This window comes from Ptiloglossa arizonensis, chromosome 1 (assembly GCF_051014685.1).
Source record: "Ptiloglossa arizonensis isolate GNS036 chromosome 1, iyPtiAriz1_principal, whole genome shotgun sequence".
Classification (NCBI taxonomy): Eukaryota; Metazoa; Arthropoda; class Insecta; order Hymenoptera; family Colletidae; genus Ptiloglossa; species Ptiloglossa arizonensis.
Genome location: NC_135048.1, coordinates 35,216,737 through 35,235,675, shown reverse-complemented (window position 1 = coordinate 35,235,675; position 18,939 = coordinate 35,216,737). Strand labels below are relative to the sequence as shown.

The 18,939-nt window shown below is 46.7% G+C and overlaps 4 protein-coding genes across 12 annotated transcripts in view; 2 read left to right on the top strand and 2 right to left on the bottom strand.

Moving 5' to 3' along the window:
- Sulf1 (Extracellular sulfatase Sulf1) overlaps positions 1–15,728 on the top strand; it is a 64,728-nt gene extending 49,000 nt beyond the window's left edge. For all 8 annotated transcript variants that reach the window (XM_076320697.1, XM_076320671.1, XM_076320732.1 and 5 more), the window contains 14 exons: positions 1,127–1,448; positions 7,442–7,592; positions 7,716–7,891; positions 9,270–9,380; positions 9,579–9,874; positions 10,638–10,982; positions 11,099–11,294; positions 11,370–11,616; positions 11,704–11,886; positions 11,949–12,918; positions 13,231–13,638; positions 13,710–13,901; positions 13,979–14,066; positions 14,149–15,728. In XM_076320697.1, the coding sequence (XP_076176812.1) occupies positions 1,127–1,448; positions 7,442–7,592; positions 7,716–7,891; positions 9,270–9,380; positions 9,579–9,874; positions 10,638–10,982; positions 11,099–11,294; positions 11,370–11,616; positions 11,704–11,886; positions 11,949–12,918; positions 13,231–13,638; positions 13,710–13,901; positions 13,979–14,066; positions 14,149–14,239 (3,776 nt within the window). In that variant the 3' untranslated portion in view covers positions 14,240–15,728. The remainder of the gene's footprint in view (positions 1–1,126; positions 1,449–7,441; positions 7,593–7,715; positions 7,892–9,269; positions 9,381–9,578; positions 9,875–10,637; positions 10,983–11,098; positions 11,295–11,369; positions 11,617–11,703; positions 11,887–11,948; positions 12,919–13,230; positions 13,639–13,709; positions 13,902–13,978; positions 14,067–14,148) is intronic.
- On the bottom strand, positions 14,330–16,747 carry LOC143151535 (uncharacterized). The gene is made up of 3 exons (XM_076320801.1): positions 16,566–16,747; positions 16,416–16,484; positions 14,330–16,278 (listed from the first exon to the last, which is right to left on the bottom strand). The coding sequence occupies exons 1-3, from the start codon at positions 16,614–16,616 to the stop codon at positions 15,742–15,744; spliced, it is 657 nt and encodes a 218-aa protein (XP_076176916.1). The 5' UTR covers positions 16,617–16,747; the 3' UTR covers positions 14,330–15,741.
- An 89-nt stretch (positions 16,748–16,836) lies between these two features.
- Positions 16,837–18,197, bottom strand: LOC143151540 (ATP synthase subunit s, mitochondrial). 2 transcript variants are annotated; one of them, XM_076320814.1, is made up of 5 exons: positions 18,088–18,197; positions 17,928–18,016; positions 17,456–17,688; positions 17,216–17,378; positions 16,837–17,137 (listed from the first exon to the last, which is right to left on the bottom strand). In XM_076320814.1, exons 1-5 carry the CDS (start codon positions 18,097–18,099, stop codon positions 17,029–17,031), a joined length of 606 nt encoding a protein of 201 aa, XP_076176929.1. In that variant the 5' UTR covers positions 18,100–18,197; the 3' UTR covers positions 16,837–17,028. The 2 variants fall into 2 exon arrangements, with proteins under 2 accessions (XP_076176929.1, XP_076176937.1); XM_076320822.1 differs by having other exon boundaries at positions 17,456–17,661.
- Positions 18,198–18,525: 328 nt separating this feature from the next.
- The window catches only part of Su(var)3-3 (lysine-specific histone demethylase Su(var)3-3), an 81,222-nt gene continuing 80,808 nt past the window's right edge, over positions 18,526–18,939 (top strand). The window contains exon 1 of the mRNA XM_076320779.1: positions 18,526–18,621. Coding sequence (XP_076176894.1) covers positions 18,598–18,621 — 24 coding nt within the window. The 5' untranslated portion in view covers positions 18,526–18,597. The remainder of the gene's footprint in view (positions 18,622–18,939) is intronic.

The window sequence follows — 18,939 nt, the reverse complement described above, 5'->3', positions numbered from 1 at the left end:
TCGCGCGGGACGAACGCGGCGATAAAGGATTCGTAAAGATCGATATCGTCGTGTTTATATCTTCGAGGAACGTACGCTTCATCGACCGGTAGGAACAACGATACGAAATTACTGTCGCAAGACCCAGTCTCTGTAACTGGAGGGCCGGTATGGCGCAAAACTAGAGCCAAGCTTGATTTACAATGGGAGGGGACACCTCGATCGACCAGTTTATTTTGCCCCGACCGCACACTTTGTACGCGATCTACGACCTTGCGAGTCGTGAGCGTTTGTTTCAATTTACAGTCTGCAAAATGCTCGAACGTTTCCGCGATTGCGTCGAACGGGACGCGTGCACCTCGCTGTTTAATCGGTTTGGCGGTTGCGGTGTATTTTTTTCTCGAGAAACATTCGGGAACGCGTCGGCGAAACTTCGAGGCGGAGCGAGTCTCGGGGCTGTACGCGACATTCTTCGGCCGCGGTAAGTTGCACGCCTGGAAGACGTAATTCCGAGCTAAGTGGTTAAAGTTCCATGTACGGTGCGAGGAATACGCGCGATGCACCGTGCCTCCGTACGTGTCCGCAATTTGTAGGAAGGAAGTTGAGCGTATTAAACGATAACGACCGAATATAAGTACCGCGACGCGAGAATATTAAAGATACCCTCACGGTGCGCGAGAGTTATTATCGAGCGAGTCGTTGCGTAGTTTCGAACGGCTAATCGTGCTTCCCGATTAGACCCGCGCGAAACAAAAGCAAAAGCTCGGGAACGGTAATCGATCCGTTACACGATTCAGTTCCTGCGACGAACCGAGCGTGTCCGTGGCACATTAATTACCACCGCGATGGACGGGGGGCCGGTGCACATTTTTTTCGTTAGTCCCGAGCACGCCACGCAATGATCATTGCTCGTTCGATCGCGGACCGTGATTCACGACTTGTCCGGAATTCGTTAAATCGAGGAGCGAAAACGAGCGACTCGATCGGAGACGTCCGTAGATGAAAATATATAATAGAACGGGACTCGAGTTCGAGGATCGACGACGCTGAATCCCGAGTACGGAATTCGGATAGCATCGTTTCGACCGAAGCGACTCCGTCCGGTCTCTGGGAATTTAATTCGCGTTATCGCAAACACACGTTTCAGGGTACTTCGGCAAGTATCTGAACAAGTACAACGGCTCGTATATACCGCCAGGATGGAGGGAGTGGGGCGGCCTCATAATGAATTCACGGTACTACAACTACAGCGTCAACATGAACGGCAAGAAGATAAAGCACGGCTTCGAGTACAGCAAGGACTATTATCCGGACCTGATAGCGAACGACAGCGTGGCTTTTCTCCGACAGAGCAAACACAATTTCGCTCGGAAGCCGGTGATGCTCGTCGCGAGTTTCCCGGCGCCGCACGGACCGGAGGACTCCGCACCCCAGTTCTCGCATCTCTTCTTCAACGTCACCACTCACCAGTAAGTAGCAGAAAGTTCGTCGTTGCGTTTCCCTTCGTTACTGGCCGTCCTTCGGCTACCGAACACCGAATCTAGGTCGGTCCGTTTACCCGTATCGGAGATTCGTCGATCGCCATTCGCCGTCTCGTTTCGATGAACGCGACGAGTCGAATCCTCGCGTTCGGTTCATCGATACTTTCGCGAGTATTTTCTCGTTAATTCGTCGCGTCGCGGTTTCACTTTCGCGAAAGCACGCGCGTAAGCTGAACGCTGGTTCGTCTCGGCGTCTCGTTTTCTTCTCGCGAAATGGGTCTCGAGCTGCGTATTCGAGGCAACTGGCTCCATTATTATTCGCACACGTAGCTACCGTACCGTCTCTTTATACGCGCTCTTCACGGGGACGCGTTAGTCGCAATTTACCTTCTTTCGCCGAGACCGTATCGTTGGACCGAGCTCTAAAAACAGACGATAACGATAATCTTTTCAACGCGTCGAGTTGCTAGGCGTGTAAAATGCGCGGTAGGTGAACGCGGGTTTTCTTTTTACACCGCCGCGGGTACTTTGGTACGTTGCTGGGTGCACGGTCTGGCAAACGAGCGAGGTACGTTACATCGATAATCGATTCCGTTATCCGATGAAACGACGATCCCTGCGAAACGTCGAGTTTCGTTTTCGCTTACGACGAAGTACAGCACGCGCGAGGAACGGTACCGTAGTCGTCGGTGGAACGACGCGACGCGTACACGTGCTTCCTGACGATAAGACTCGTTTCTCCGAAGCGGCGAACGCGTGCCGCGCGTGTCGTTCGACGTCCGGCGTAAAAGGTGTTTCGTCGTTCGCGAAATCCGCGAAATCCGCGAAATCCGCGAAAACCGCGAACCGCTGTCTCGGCCGTGCCGTGGATGGTTTAACATCGCGCGAGCGAAAGACCGGTCAAAAGGTGGAGACGAAAAACGAGAGACAGAGGGGCACTCTAGACTAGACAACCGGATAGATAACCGCAGCCACGGTGTCATCGTCGAGTGATGGAGTGGCCCTAGACAGGGTGCAGTGTGCGCGATGAAAAGCACTAAAAACGCGCGCACCCCTCCTGGATAGTCTCGTCTCGCCCCTCTGGACACGGGCAACGCCCGTCGTTCTACCTACGCGGTGCAAGTATTGTGTTCACCTGTCTCTGTTTCGCGACGAAGAAATAAAAAAAAAAAAGAAAACAACGCATCCTTCGTTTCCTTCTGTCCCTGTACGGGGAACGAGTTCCGTCCGTGTCTCTCCGTCTCGCTTTTTCTTCGGCTGGACGCGTACGCGAGTGTCCGTAACTACGATTCGGACGACAAGGAGAGAAACGCGCGACGTTTCGCGAGGGATCTATTGTGAACCGGGGGACTACAGATTGCCTCATTGTAAGCGGAGTATTTTTTCGTTAGACGCTATTCTGCGATAAGCGTGCCCCGACGATCGGAGTTCTCGCGTGGATCGATTCTAAAGAGACGAGTCTTTTACCGTTGCGTTCGTCGCAGCGTTTCGTTGTGTCGGCTGAATTGTCGCAAGTAGACGTCGTTTCCATTCAACAATTTTTTCGAAACGCTTTCCCGTCGTACACGAGCGTACCTCGATACGGAGCTTCGTAGGGGTTTGACTCGTGGAAAGAAAACACGGAACTGGTAAAGTATTATTCTCTCGTTAGCCTCTCCTTCTCCTTTTCTTTTCTTTTCTTTTTTTTTCTTTGCCTCCTTTGCACAGCGGGTCGTTACCGTACTAGTGCAATGCAGTTGTACTTAGGTATCTCTTACGAGGGAAAAAAGAGCGCGGAGTTCCCTCTGCTAACGACAGAATGATTCGTTACCGGATTTCGAAAGCGCAAACTGGGCCAAAATACCCGCCCCGATATTAATCGGCGTCGTCCGTAGAACGTTGACTCGCCGTTCGTCGTCTCGTTGTGTTCAACGAAGCGATCGAAACTTCCAAGGAGAACGTTCGAATCGATCGCGTAACAGATCCACGGTTCGCGGATCGTAACGACGAACGCAGCCGGATGCGCTAACCGTTCATCGGGATTAAAATCAAGAGTCGTAAATTCTGTTCAACGCGGAACAACGGTTTTGCGTGTTGCGAAAATCCAGAAGCGATCGAAATTGCCCGTAAAACGCGTTCTCTCCCGGTACAGGAAGGAAGCGCGCATTTGCAAGACGAATCGGACGCTAAATTGCAACCGAACGCGATCCGTAGCGCGGATCGACATCGGAGGCGTTTAACGGTGTTACGGTTACCGGAGATTGGTGTCGTTTAATTCCATAACCGGCATTTTTAATTCCACACTCGTACGTCACGCCATTCTCTCGTCGCGTCGTTCAAAAGCTAAATCGAGAGAAATTAATGCGCGCCGCGGCACGCGCAATTACGTGCTTTCGCGATGCTTTTACCGGAGCTCACGGTCCGCCCTTGAGCAATCGTTTGACCGTATTTTCCAGCGGACGAGTTCAAACTTCTTTCCCTCCCCGTCGATTTTACGTTTTTCCAACGATCGAGCCATTATTTATTTTTCGAAACCTGCCACGAATCGTTCGTTCAATTTTTTCGATTACCCTCACGGACGGTTTATCTCTTTCGCTACCCGCGCAGCGAACGCACGCTGCGTTCGTATGTGTATTATCGCGGTTTAATTTGTATGGTGAATTAGCGAGCCAATAATCGTGATTTAATAATGCTCGACCTCGGGCGTGTAACACGGCGCGTTGATCGTGTAACGGATACTCGCGTAATTCCTTTGTGTCGTACGGAACGACAGCGTACAGATTGTAACTCGTTTTCCAGAACGGTTCCCCGCAATTTACTTTTACAAGCGCCGCATGATCCTTGTCTGGTTTATGTAACATCTGATAAGCGTTCCGGCTTGTATACGCGACGCGACAACGGGACACCGAGTATCGATCGTTCGCTCGAAATCGAGGACCGCGCACGTTTTCGTTCGGGACGGTGACGCGCGATTTTCGAGAAAACTTTCTTAAGAAACCTCTCCAAATCCGCTTAAGCGACCAAAGAAACGCGGTATACGAAAACGTCGAGGGGGGATTTCTCGATGCTAGAGGCCGATTGTTGGAGCACGCTGCAACATCGTCGAGATTCAACTGTCTCGACTCAAAGTAGATCGTACGTTGCTTTCTCGCAATCCCACCTCCCTTTCTCCCGAACGATCGTTCGTTTAATCGGTGAAAAATGGAATTACGCGGTCGTCGAATCGTCGCGGGAACGGATCAACTAGTGGTTCGTCTTCCTTTCCAGGTGGTCCCCAGTGTGTACCGATTAACACGGTCAATCTACTCCAATCTGGTCCCGCTAATGGCCGTGCAAAGCGTCTCTCGGCTAAACGTTATGGAAAGCCGAGCGCGACGGAACCACCGCTACCGTTATCGCGGCCAACGAGCACGCTTATATTTTGACAGCACCCTTTCACCATGACTAATCCGAGGGCAACGCCGCGAGAGTCGGTTTATCAGTGATTCGGCTTGTATTATGCGCGCGTATCGCAGCTACGGCCGGTGTTCGTAACGTTTGCCCGCAGGCTCTCTTTTAATTCCAGAGAAACTTGCGCGGCTCTGTTAATATCGCCCCTCTCCGATCAGATAATCGGGATTTATCGTCCGAGTAATTAGCAAAAGAAATTTATGCTGCAATTACCGCGGGGGACACCGATGATCTTCAGGGGCGAAGGTGCGAGCCAGAGGGAGATCGGAGAGGAAGAAATTTACCACCGATCGGATTCGAGTGTCCCGTCGGTATGGTTTCTCGTCGCTTTTTTCTTTTTTTTTTTTTTGATTCTCGCGATGCAAAGAACGCGAATACGCGATCATCGATTCGATCGAAGTTACAAGAGCGAGGAGACGTCGTGGCGAGTTTCTCGACCGTCGAGGGCAACGTGTTCGAAGATCCGCCGTTACGGAAAGAGAAACCGGGGAGTAGAATGGACGGAGACGGATGGATCGTCTCGATACGAGATCGTTAATATTTAAACGTGAAATATGTCGATCGGAGCAATGCACGAGCTCCGCGGAGGAAGACAGTAAGATCATTTGTACTTGGCAGTTCAATGCGCGTATATTTGGAACGGTTTAACAATCGATGCTTTGTGGCTGGACGATAGGTACGGTGGTTCGTTCGTTGGGTCCAGGTTGTTTTTTAAGAATTCTTGGACCGCGATCGTCGTAAAAAGCTAAAAGAAAAATTGGAAAGTTCGTCTTCGATGGGGGCTATTACCGCCGAAGACTCGCTTATTTTTCTTCGTTTTGTATGGCCTCCTTTCGTGCTCTCGCTGTACTCGGAGATGCTCGACAACCACTCGAAGTCCCTTAAATATCGATTACCCTCGGTATCCCCGATATCCTTGCGTCCATTTGTCCGGAATGCGAACGTCTTTGGAAACTTTGCTCCGCGTCATCGTTTCTCTCCGAAAGTACGAGGGGGGGAGGGAGGGACGAGAACGAGACGGACAGACCGGGCCACGAATTAACCAGTCCTGTCCCACGATTTCATAATTACGTCGTTCGCGATTAATCTCGAGCGGTCGATTAGGCTGGCAGCGCGCGGAGACAGTTGGGTTACCAAATGACGAACGCGCGGGGGATGCACCCGGAGACAAACGAGCAGGATGCGGTCGGGGAGACGCGACGCGAGACGGAAGGTGCGCGGGGACACGTGTCTGGGTGCAAATATAATCGTGGAGTGTCTCGCGGGAAAGTTAAGTGGCCGTGGCGAGCCAGTGTACGCAGAATAGGCCGCAATTAAGGAGTCCAGACGAAATACGTCGGTGGAGAGAGCGAGAGAGGACCGGGGAGGGGACAGGGGGGAGGGAGGGAGAAGGATGTCGACGGGACGAGAGTATTCTTCGTTCGGGGGCCTCCGTCAGATTGCGCGCTTTATTTTAAATTTGCATAAAGCAACGAGCCGCTTTACGGCCGTCAGCAACCGGGCAAACGAAAAGGTTGTACGGCGAAATTAACGCGAGCCGTGTTCCTCTCTAAGATCCAAGCTTCTCGCGTTTCTACTCTCTCTCTCTCTCTCTCTCTCTCTTTCTCTCTCTCGTTTGGAAGCTTGCACATTTCGACCCGGGCTCGTTCCAGCTCCTATTTCAATCCGGCGAATTACGTTTGTTAATCGTACTCGAACCGAGTCCGAGGAGGGTAGCGCGTTTGTTCCGGGAATCCACCTTTCTTACCTCGAAACCCGCGGGTACCTCCTCGTCGAAGAAAGGGCACAGGATGCACCGAGACCGGGATTACATTTATCCAAGGATCACCGTATCTCGAAGTCGCTTCGAAATCGAAACCCATTTAACGCGAAAAGTTCGTCGTCTCGAATTTCCCTTCGCCGCCACCCCTGTGTCTATGAAATTCTGACCGAGCGGAGCGAGTAAACCTGTTTCTGCAACCCGTACGAAGGTTCGCCATCGCCAATAAGACAAAGATCCTCCGCGTTCGAGGCGAGCGCTCCCGAAGGACGCGGAGGAAGGTGAAGGGCCAATTACCCATAATTTCGTGTCTCGCGTAATTGGTGGAGAGCTAGGTGGAAAGAGAAAGGAGGAGAGAGGATACGGTGTCTCGAGGATCCGTCGTGTTTCACCTTCTCGTTGCATCGAACTCTTGCGTCTCGCTAGATACTCGAGGTTAATTCAATTTCGCTTAGCCGACTCGGATTCCGGTGGGGAGCTACGCGCGTGTACCTAAATCCTAGCTGCTCGATCCGTTGCGAGATTCAATCGAGTAAGAGAGATTCTTCGACGCGAAGAACATTCGGCTCGGAGCTGGTAATTAGTCGCTGGTGGCTAGAGACTTCGATGATTCGATTCGAACATCCGTCCCGCAGGGGCGCTTGGAAACTTTCGAATCGAGGACGATTGGATAACAAATTTCCACGCGTACCGCCCAGTTTCGTTATCCAAATCGCTCTTCGTCGAAAACGGTTGCTCGAATCGTCTTTGACGAAAAACGATGTAACTACGATATTGCTCGCGTTCCTTTCAGCACCCCGGCCTACGACTACGCTCCCAACCCCGATAAACAATGGATCCTGCAAGTCACGCAGAAGATGCAACCGATTCACAAGCAGTTCACGGATCTCCTGATGACCAAGAGGCTCCAAACGCTGCAAAGCGTCGACGATGCGGTAGACAGGGTACGAACGATTCCCACGTTAATTGAATATCTTTCTACGAACGCGTCGAGGGACTAGGAACCACCGAAAGGTCGTTTCGCCGAAACGACAATTTCTTTTTTACGGTTCTCCGTTTGTTCGCAGATCTACCAAGAACTCGAGGATCTGGGAGAACTGGACAACACGTACATAATATACACGTCCGATCACGGCTACCACTTGGGACAGTTCGGACTGATCAAAGGGAAGAGCTTCCCGTTTGAATTCGACGTCAGGGTACCGTTTCTCATCAGGGGACCTGGAATCGAGCCCGGCACCATGTAAGCGACGGTTTATTATTATTTTCATTCCGCGTAGAATAAACCGTGCTCCGATTTCTCGGATTCGTCGTACTCGGAAACGTTCGTTGAGTCTTCGGGGTGGACCAAGCGGGCAAATAAACAGAGGATCGGGTGTCGGTTAAACGAAAAGACGAGGCGCGAAGTTCCGAGCGACGTCGACGCCGGGATCGTCGCTGACTGGTAGCTCTAGAGCTCGCTCGAATTAATTCCCAGGTAGGTAGAAGGCGATTTACGGCGACGTTACGCGTCCGGGTCTTTCGAGTTCTTCGTTTACCTTTGGCCGCTCGGTTTTTTTTACAATCGACCGAAATTATCCCCTTTGTACGAAGTAGTTTCTTCGAACGTTGTCGGACACCTGCTTGGTAGCGATACCGAACGGTCGCGCGCAAATAGATCGTCGCGGAGTCTCGTAAATTTACCAGTCGAAAGAGGAAAATACACACCGCGCACGATAATTTTGTTCGATGATCGCGGGGATCGCGGTGATCGCGCGGTGCGTTAAAACAACGATGCGGTTTATCGACATCCCGGCATCGAACGCACGGTTCGCTCCGTTCCCTTAAATCCCCCGGTAAGATTTCACGGCAATAAATAGAGCACTTGCGCGTAAGTGGCCGTTGTCTGGCCGTCTCCTGGAATTACGGTTCTGCGGCCCGCCACGAGGAGTCTCGAAAGCGACAAATTATCCACCGCGGCCCGTGAAACCGAGCGACGAAAAAACAGCTGGGTAAACCGAGACAGCTCACCGGCTCGCGTTGCCAAACTACCGTGTGAACGTGAACCCGCGACCATTCGCATATAAATTGAACCACGCTTGGCGATGTCTGTTATAAACATCGCTGTTAGATTAATGTTTCTCGCGCGCACTTCCGTGTGCAGTCTTCGTCTTCCTCTAGCGCTGCCCGATGTCGGGAATACGACGATCGTTGCGCGTGCTCCGAAACGAACCAATTTCCAAAAGTCAACGTTTAAGCGTTGCTCGCGCGCGAACGATATTCAAAAGAAAAAGAAAAAATAACCACGAAGGAGAAAAATAAAACGCGTCCGCTCATCTCGAAATAATATTAGCGCCGCGAACAATTCCTCGGTCGGGCATTCTGTTCTACGATCGAAAACAATCGAGACTTTTTTGTAGGGGATAATAATAGGTGCCCCACCCTGTATACTTTGCTATCGTAAACTGCGGAATATCGTGGAAACCGGACGCGAACAAAGAGAATACGAAAAGCAGAGAATTTGAAAAATGAACGCATCGGGAATACTCGCGGTGAATATGCCCGTGCCGTGACTCGGTATTTACCCCGGAGGGGCGAGCTCCGATATTGGATTACAATAAAGCATCTATATGACGTTGCAGAGTAGACGACATAGTTTTGAACATCGACTTGGCGCCGACGTTCCTGGATATGGCCGGCGTCGAGACGCCACCGCAGATGGACGGTCGTTCTTTCAAGAAACTTTTTCAGAAGTGAGTAGATTGCCAATTTTTCCCTGCGAACGAAACCGTCTACCGATCGTGTATCGTACGTCGGGGGCATCGAGCGTCCTATTTGCTACGAAAATTGCTACGTAATTCGAGACGACTCGACGCTACGAGTTCGAAGCGTGGGCGGGGGACGCGAACGAAGCGGTTCCAGTTTCGGCAAATAAAAATTACATGTTACAGTAAACACGGAAGAAGATCGAAATTCAAGTGGCCGGACACTTTCCTGATAGAATCGTCCGGTCGTCGCGAAACACCCGAGTCGATCGCGGAATCGAAGGCACGGGAAGCCAGGAGGCAGAACGCTACACTCGCGAGGCAACACGCGAACGCGACACCGGAAGAGGAAGAGGAAAACGTCGTCGCCGATCCGGACATCGATCACGATCCGGAGCATCGATTTTTCGAGAACGACACCGGCAGCGACCAGGACGTTTCCGAGGACGAGGACTTCGAGGACCCGATCATCGACGATTCGAGTAACGCGTTTTCCTACGTACTTTAACGAAATATTAAACGGTGAATCGTTAGCTTTCGTGGATCTGCTCGTCACTCGAGACGTAGTTTCCACTCCAGGAAGCCGTGACGCTTCGCGCCGATGCCGCGCTGACCTTTTCGCGGCAAAAATACCAATCTTCGCTTCGAGAGCCGCAATCTCGCATTACGATCCGATCCTTCGATGAATAAATTACGTCTAGGCCCAGATTTACGGAACCCTCGTTTTATCTAGGCTCTTGGATTCGAGCGAGCTAGGAAATCGCGGAGGGAGCGAACCGGAACGCCCTTTGACGGATACAACGATATTCGATCGTGCACTTTCACCGAACGCGAGAAGATCTTAATTACAACCAAAGACCGTATCGTTGTATACGAGATCGAGGCCGTTTCTCAATCGCGATCGTAACAAATCAATTTCGTGACTCGTCACCTTCCGAAGTAGCAACTTTGACAAATCGAGAGTTAAATTCTCATTCATCCGGTCTGGATTATCGCGATGAAAAGGGTCCGGATTCCGGTTAGACCATAAATCTCGCCCAGGCTTTCGACCAGGATTTACGGAACGATCGGCTCTAATCCCGTTTTATCGGTCCGCGTTCCCTTTGTAAAACTCCCGCGCGTCGCGTTCCTTCTCCGCGAACGGTTTCGGAAGGACGGGGCACAAACGACGAGACCGTTCCGCGACAGAAATGAAATATCCGTCTCGTGACGCGCGACCGTAAAACCACGGACGAATCTTTTCAGACTCGGAGCCGCATCTCGACAACAGAGTTCATCCGATGCACTCCTCCTTCAGCTCGAAACACGAGCGACTCGCCGTCGAGTGCTCGCGACCGGAAGCCCAGGCCAATTGCGTGCTGGGTCAAAAGTGGCGTTGCGAGAGGGATGGCCACCGATGGAGGAGGCACAAATGCAAATACGCGGCCCCTCCGCCCCGTATGTCGAAGAAATGCGCTTGCTTCACGCCGAACGGAGTGGTGTACACGAGGTTGGAGTCGAACGATTACGAGGGACACCGTTACGGCTTCGGTAGGGACAGACGACCACCGGATATGTACACCGACGTGGCCAGGTACTTCGCTAGACGAGGTACGGATCCCGAATACTCGTAATCGATGATCGCGTCTCTCGCGACGATGAAATTTTTAATGCACGCCCGTTACGAGGAAGCGGGACGATCATTGCCGTTCACGATTTTTTATCAGGCAAACGAGACGCGCCGGACGAACCTAGCCCGAGCGGAGATATTCATCGAGATACCGAGCCGGACGATGATGACGGCTATAATGACGGTGAACGGGACCGGCGCGCGATCGACGAAGAGGACGACGAGGAATTCTTTCAGGACCTGGACGAGCTCGAGGAGAACGTGAGAAGAGAGTACGCGGTCTTGGTTTTTAGGTACCAGAGTTTACCAACCGGCCGATCTTTACTTCGATGAATTACCGATCTTTCACGGACGAACGTATTCCCCAGGAACAGGTTCGATAACCGCGCGTCGAACAACCATCCGGAAACCCTCGAATTCGACAACTTGGGGGAGTCCGAGTACTCGTTCGACAATTTCGATCCCAGCTTGGACAAGCTGGTGAAAGGTCGGCTGGACGTCGAAGACGTGATCAGAAGGCACAGGAGGATACGAAGAAGCACCACCAAGAAGGACACCGTGGAACACGTCACCAAGATCATGGAGAGCATAGAGGAAGAATTGGACGACTTGAAGGTACTCCCGATCGTAAAAAGTTGACAACCGAGCGAATAATCTGTAGTCGGATCGAGACCAAGGTAAAGATGTATTTCTCGTATTTAGGAGACGCAAGCTCGCCACTCGCAGGAAACGCGCAGACCGTTGCCACCGAAGTGTTCGGTCCTCCCTCAGGGTGGAGTGAACTGTTCGAAAACCGTTTACCAGGATCCAAACGAATGGCGGATTTCGAGGCGAGAAATCGAGCAGCAGATAAGAGAAATGAGGATGCAGCTGGAAACACTGAAAGTGAGTCTCGACGATGGTCGTTGTAACGTCTAATTCGGCCAATACGATTCTCCCCTTTGCAGGAAATTCGTCGTCACTTGATGATCAAGCGACCTCACTTCGTCCCGGACGCGGAAGAAAGTGCCGAAGAGGCGAAAGAGTCGCCCAAACCGCACCATCACGCGCCGAAGAATCACGTGAATCGTCATCACAAGAAACACGAGCACCCGAGTACGGTTAATCCCGCAGTTACGACGACACGTTCTGCTTCGAAATCGAACCGAGTCACGGAAGACGGTGTCGCTTCTACGGACGCCACGGAGAAACCCAGCTCGAACGTTACGTTGACAGAGAGCACCGACAACGAGCCGATCACAACCACCGAACCAACCACGACAACCTTGTCCATGACCACGAAATCGAAGAAGGTTTCGCGTCGTCCGAAGATTAAAGAAACACCGAACAACCGAACGGAAATCGAGGACGACAGGCCGCAAAGGCGCAGAAAGATTCATCATCATCGCAAAAATAACACGTTGTTCACGAACAGCGTCGACGACCAAGTGTCGGCAGTCAACGTGAACGAAACAACGGAGACCACCGCAAAGACGCAGAGCACGATGTCCGGTCCGAGGCATCAGTATCATCAGACCAGGTACACGACTCTTCCTACCGTTACGACGAGAGAAACAACGATTCAAAGGGAGACATCGAGCAGTACGGGAGGAACTACCAGCGATTTCAACAAAGAAACCACCGGAACCGATGCGCAAACGGTCCTATCGACGAGCTCGGAGACTTCGAGCGTTCCGGAAACGACAGCCTCCCAGAAAACGACTCCCGTGTTCGTTAAAACAACGACCGAGGCTCGTTCTAGAGCCGCGTCGTTTCCCGTGACCGCGGTCACAACGCCGATGACGACGACGACACCGGTCGCGATCACTCCGATCCGAAAGTTCCCGAAGATGCAGAAAAATAGAACGACGGGGAACCTTGGACCTTCCAGGATAGACGTCACTATTTTGGAATCACCCGACAGGAAGAATAGGCAAGGTACTCGAAACTGACCGACCGAATAACTTCATCGTTTTTACTTGTTTGGAAAACTTTGGTCGGAAGACGAGTAAGAAAGAGAGCAATGTAACCGTCTCTTTGAGAACACGTCGCTGACCTTCGATTGTCTCTTACGCAAGAACCGGAAAATAAAAGAAACAATCGTGTCCGTGATGTTTGTTCCAATCTGTAAAAACGAAGGAATTATTCAGGTCCGTTTGGAAATGCTTCGGTCTCGCGTACCGGCTCTGTACACTATCGCAAATTCTCTCCTAATGTGGAATTCGATTTAACGTATTTTTTTTATAACAGATATAATAGATATAGCGAGCAACCGTCGATTGCCACCGATGTTGAACACCCCTCTGGAAGCTCGTCACAAATGCTACTGCGAACCCGACACGTACACGAAGAAGGACGAGAAAGAGATCGCCAGAGAGGAGAGGAGAAGACTGAAGGAGGAACGTTTGAAGAAAAAGGAGCGAAAGTTACGAAAGAAAGCCAAGCTCGAGAAGGAGTGCTTAACGGAGAAAATGAATTGTTTCGAACACGATAACGATCACTGGCGTACGGCGCCTTTATGGAGCGCCGGTCCGTTTTGTTTTTGCATGAACGCGAACAATAACACGTACTCGTGCATCCGTACGATCAACGCGACGCATAATTTCCTTTACTGCGAGTTCACTACCGGTTTGGTCACTTATTACAATCTCAGGATCGGTAAGTAGACGATCGAAATGATCGTTTCCGAAACGAAACGATACCCATTGTTCCTAATTTTCCTCGTTCAGATCCGTTCGAGCAATGGAACCGAATTTCCTCTCTAACGACTGCCGAAAGATCGTACCTTCACGATCAATTGAAGCATTTGAAAGGGTGCAAAGGTACGAGAGATTGTACCGTTGGAAGCGCGAGGGAAGCTTTACCGCAGCCGCAACAACATCAGAGATTGATCTCGAAGAGAAAATACGTAAACACTTTCGGTAGGTACGATGGACGATATGCCACGGATCGGGTCACTTTTCTGTTATCGTTTAACTCGTGTTATTTATTTTCATAGAGGATATGTTTGTACCGCCGGCTTTGCAAATTATTCGTGAAAGCGAGCTTGGCAGTCCGCCGAACAAAAGACGAAAAAAGTTGCAAAAGTAAGTAAACCGTTAGCAGTTGGTGTCGGGCGCGATACACCAAAGTAACAATAAAGACGATGTTGATATTTTTCTGTTTAAGTGTTTGGAACAGACGCAGCAGAAGCTGGCAGAGCAATTGGAGGCATCATCAAGACGCGGTAAACTTCCGACGGCACAGACATCAGTACTGATCGATTCGTTTGTTTTTTCTTTGAACGTACTGTCGAAGGATGCGCGGCGCATTGCCTTAGATGTATATTAATTAATTTCGCGATGCATTTAATAACGTAATTTATTTAGTGATATTTAATTAAAACAAAACAACGGAAACGTGATATTTAATTAATAACGTTTTGATTCCATTAAACGGTCACAGTTCGACGAGTAATGTGCATATTTTTAACGCTACTTTTTACGGTAAAATTATTGCGACTGGTCGAAACGAATTTCTCGTGTACCACGTGCGTTTGGTTGGAACACGCGAACAAGGACGATTAACGATCCGAACGACGATCCGTTTTTTTACTTAATAGCAGATATTTTTTATAATAATTTATTTACTCTCGTCTCTTTGTAGGTGTTTGTACAAGAAGCGAATAATTTTTATCGATACTTGCCTAACGAAATTTAGAACAATTTTGAAACTTCAATTATCCGAAACTAGTAACGATACTTCTCTGCGAAGTGAATAATCAATACCAGTAGCTTTCTAGACGATAGATTCTCAAAGAAAAGAAAAGAAAGAGTTTAAATATTCGACTATCGCATTAGGACAGTTTCAATTTGGATTTGTGACTACGGACCGATACGCACAACGAAAGAACGAATACAATAGCAAAATTATCCTGCCAAGAACCTTTTGCCTTTTCTTGCAAAACTTATCTATATATTCATACCTTCGTAAAATGTTTATTCCACTAAAGCTGCCATTTGTTTAATTTTCCTACTGCCTTTACGCGATGCGAAATAAAAATGATCTTACGACGCACTGCCACAGAACGTCTTACAATCATTACGGTCGATCTTTGTCAAAGTCTTTGATCTCGACTATAGAGAACGGGTTAAAAATAACAAGCAAAATGTAATTCCAGCCACTATCTAAAGATACGCGTTGCTAAGACTGTTTATATTTCACTGAAACTGAACAAAATTTCAGTGCCATTTATTCTACGTAATCTTCTGTCTTACTAGAGGGAGTATGTAAACTTTTGTGATCGCCACACCTAACAGTCTTTGTTACAAAAAATGGAATGCTGATGGATCTATATATTATTTTGAATTGGACGTAATTGCTCCAAGTGTAAAAGAGGTTTAGACAATATTCAATTTTTTTTCTCGGACGAATCCTCACGTCGTACATCGTTCGAATACACCGACTGTATAATTGTCTCCATTAGCATTTTATTTTTTTACCAGTGTACGTCTGTGTTATATACTAGGTTCTCGGATAATATTCTGAGAATATCTACAAGATTTTGAAACTAAAACAATGTATTTAAATCATGTGAAATAAACGAATAAATACTGTCCAAACGATAATTCGTATGTCGTTTGTTTCCTACAGCACTGTACATGGGTAAACGATAAACGACAAACACGAAAAAACAATTGTCATCGACGTGTATGTAGTTTTTACGGAAACTTTATGGAAAATAATTTATATGCTACGTTTAAATAAAGGAATTTAAGAGAATTAAAAGTTAATGGCGAGATCGAAATCCTCGTTATCGTCAAAAATATTTTTTGCAACTCCGGTCTCTGTTACATTATTGTCGTAAGTGACATTCCTTTTGGTATCGTTACTGTTTCCTCTACAGGATTCTTCCTCTACGACATTGTTAGATTCTTTCCCATTGTTGTAACGGTAATTTTCTTTCAAAGTATTTCTATAAGAGGAACTATTAATTGCGTAATTAGTCTGGGAACGTTTATACGTCGGATTAGTGTTATTCGGGTACATAGAATTGTCGTTCTCTTCGTCGTTATTATTCTCGATGCTCAAAGTTTCGAAAGTGCTGAATCGAATTCCTTCGGAGCCGTCCAAATATTTTGTCCATTTCTTTTCAGCTATCTCTAACCTAGGTGGTTTGGTACAATCATTGCGACAACTACCGTAACGAGTATCATTGTCCAAGGCTAAAGATGTACTTGTTTCGTTTTCGTACTCTTTCGTGGCATTTAACTTTTGAACTCGAATACGACACTCTTTCCCCGATCCTTGAAAATAAACCTAAAAATTTGAATTGTCTACTACTCTGACAACCCCATTGTTTATTCGAGAATACCAAGAATTATACTTTGCTACTTTTTTTTACGTCGAAAATTCATGGTAAAAGCTTTCAACGTGTAAAACAATAATTGACTCACCCGTTTAAGTAATTGTTTTGCGTTGCATATTTTGCACTCCCATTTTTTCGCTTTTTTGACTATGTGCACCTGAAACGAAGAGAGCAGATAATGTTAGAAATTGTATATCATAACTGCAATCTGCTAATAGTTAACATATCTGAACAATACCTGATACATTTTGCAAGAAAAACAGCATAAAATATTCATTTCTTGTGGCATAATGTTAAATTTTTAAGATTTTTAATACAGAAAGAAGTTAGTACGACGTTAAAGCAAATACGTTTTAAACCACGACACTTTCAAAATTATTTCAAACTTCGAATCGTTCTATACCGTACGAAGCAAGATGACCAACATATTGAAATAAAATATTGGCGGGAATCCGTAATGGATACTTCCGGTCAGTTAAACACTTTCAATTTGTGTCGTGTATTTATTATTTTATTTCAACTTTTTACAAACTTACACATTAAATTAATAAAGTATATTTTGCATTTTATTCGTATATAATTAATATGTTGAAAAAGTAGATATATCGAAGCTTTCATTTTATACGAAATTCAACCTGAATATTTCACGTTGTGTAATTGACATTAAATTTGTACACTGTACACTAGCATATATAATATATTTATGGGAAGTCAATTTTGCAATTAGGCAGGGCTTTCATAAGCTCTTCACGAACGAGATCTTTGTTCTCAAGGTACGGTAATCCTTGAATTTTTAACATTTCTAAATTTCTGAAAAATGCATGTACTATTATGTCTGAAACAATATTTATTGTATTTATTTTTTTTATGTTCCTGTATATTACATACTTGAGTATTTTTATATCACGTAAACCTTGGTCAGTAATACTTTTACAGTTTATGAGTTCCAGATTAGTTAGCGAATCTTGAAGAACCGACAACAATGGTATAGCATCGTTATTGATGTACTTACAGTTTTCTAGTTTTATTTCTTTTATATGGTCGCATCCCTCTAAATTGACAATTCAAGCGAATAATTACGATCAAGCTCGACATTATTTCAGAAATAAAAACCTCTGTACTACTAACTAAAGTATGGAAATCCAACATAATTAATTCCAGCGTTATTAGCATTAACAGCCTCGATGTAATAATTAGTTTTGTCCGTTGGTAATAAATTATAATCGGTTAACTCTTTAGAGAAACCTTTCCATTTAACAAATGCTCCGTTTCTTAGAAGCCATTCTGCGCAAGCAAGATCGGGACCAAGCTCCTTTATACGTTCGTCGTCGACTCTTGAAAAAATCTTCTTATACTTACAGCTACATTGTTTGTATATTAAACACCAAAATATTAACCCCTTGCCCCACGATTTGAGCTACGGTAACTTGTAATAATTAACAGCAAGGTCGAATTCTCTTTTCAAAGACATTACATACGAGATATAGAAATGTACAAATGTGGACAAGACTCATTCGTGGTTCTTACATTTGCCCCGATCTCTTTGCCACGAGTCTCACACGATATTGTAGGTAAAGGGGTTAATTATTTATCGCGATACCTATTGAATATGACGGTGAGCCAGTAAAATAAAGTCCTGCTTTGTTTTCTTGAACTTTGGGGTACAAGAAATCCTAATCTGTTTAAAGTCTGAAATGAAATATCATATTATAAGAACTTTCTACATAATATAAGCGGAATATACTTTATTTTAACCCTACACAAATTGCCATTCTTCGTTTATTATGATTTACTTTCTTTACTGACTTTGCTGGTTCGATTAAATATAGTTTGCAGAACCACTGTTCTTAAACAAAGAGGTCGCTCGAAAACCACTGATATTTTACAAGGTCGGTATTTCAGATTGTGCGACACCATCTCCCGTCTATTCTATATCACGTTCGTGGTGTAGACATATAGTATCGGATGTAAGGAACTTATTGAACAATACATGGAAGAAATAATTGATCGTAAACGTGTAAAAGAGATTTAAAAGTGTAAAAATCCGTAGTGACACGAAGATTTCTGTTAAAGTCACCATACAGTAAGGATTGTTTGATACAGATGTCAGCGACGCCCGTGTGCTGGGGCTGGGCGTAGTGTTCTATGTTATCTGTAGTTTCTGGTTTTCATAATTGTATGTGCCGCCGGTTTGAAGAGTCAAAACAAACCTGTGTGATTTCGAACAGTAGTGATTACATTTTGGGAAAAACTTACCAAACAGTAGCAATATGAGTCGAAGAAAAAGAGCGAAGGTTTGTTGTACTGTGCTTCTCTAGTATTCTTGATGTTGTTTATTTTGACGGATATTTTTAAAGATAGTATTATTATGGTTAACTTCGAAACGCTATGGTTTACAATATTTTTCACAATACGAAGCAAGTGATTATTTATGTGCATTCTTCTATGTAATGTCGTACAAGAAAATAAGTTTTTGTGCGTAACGAAGTTTATATATCTTCACAGAAAACATTTGTGTGTTGTAAACAAGTAGTTTAGGTTATGTTTCTATTAAATGTATTATTTGTTGTTTATATTGGTTTGTCAGCAATCATAAGTTCGATTTTTTTTAT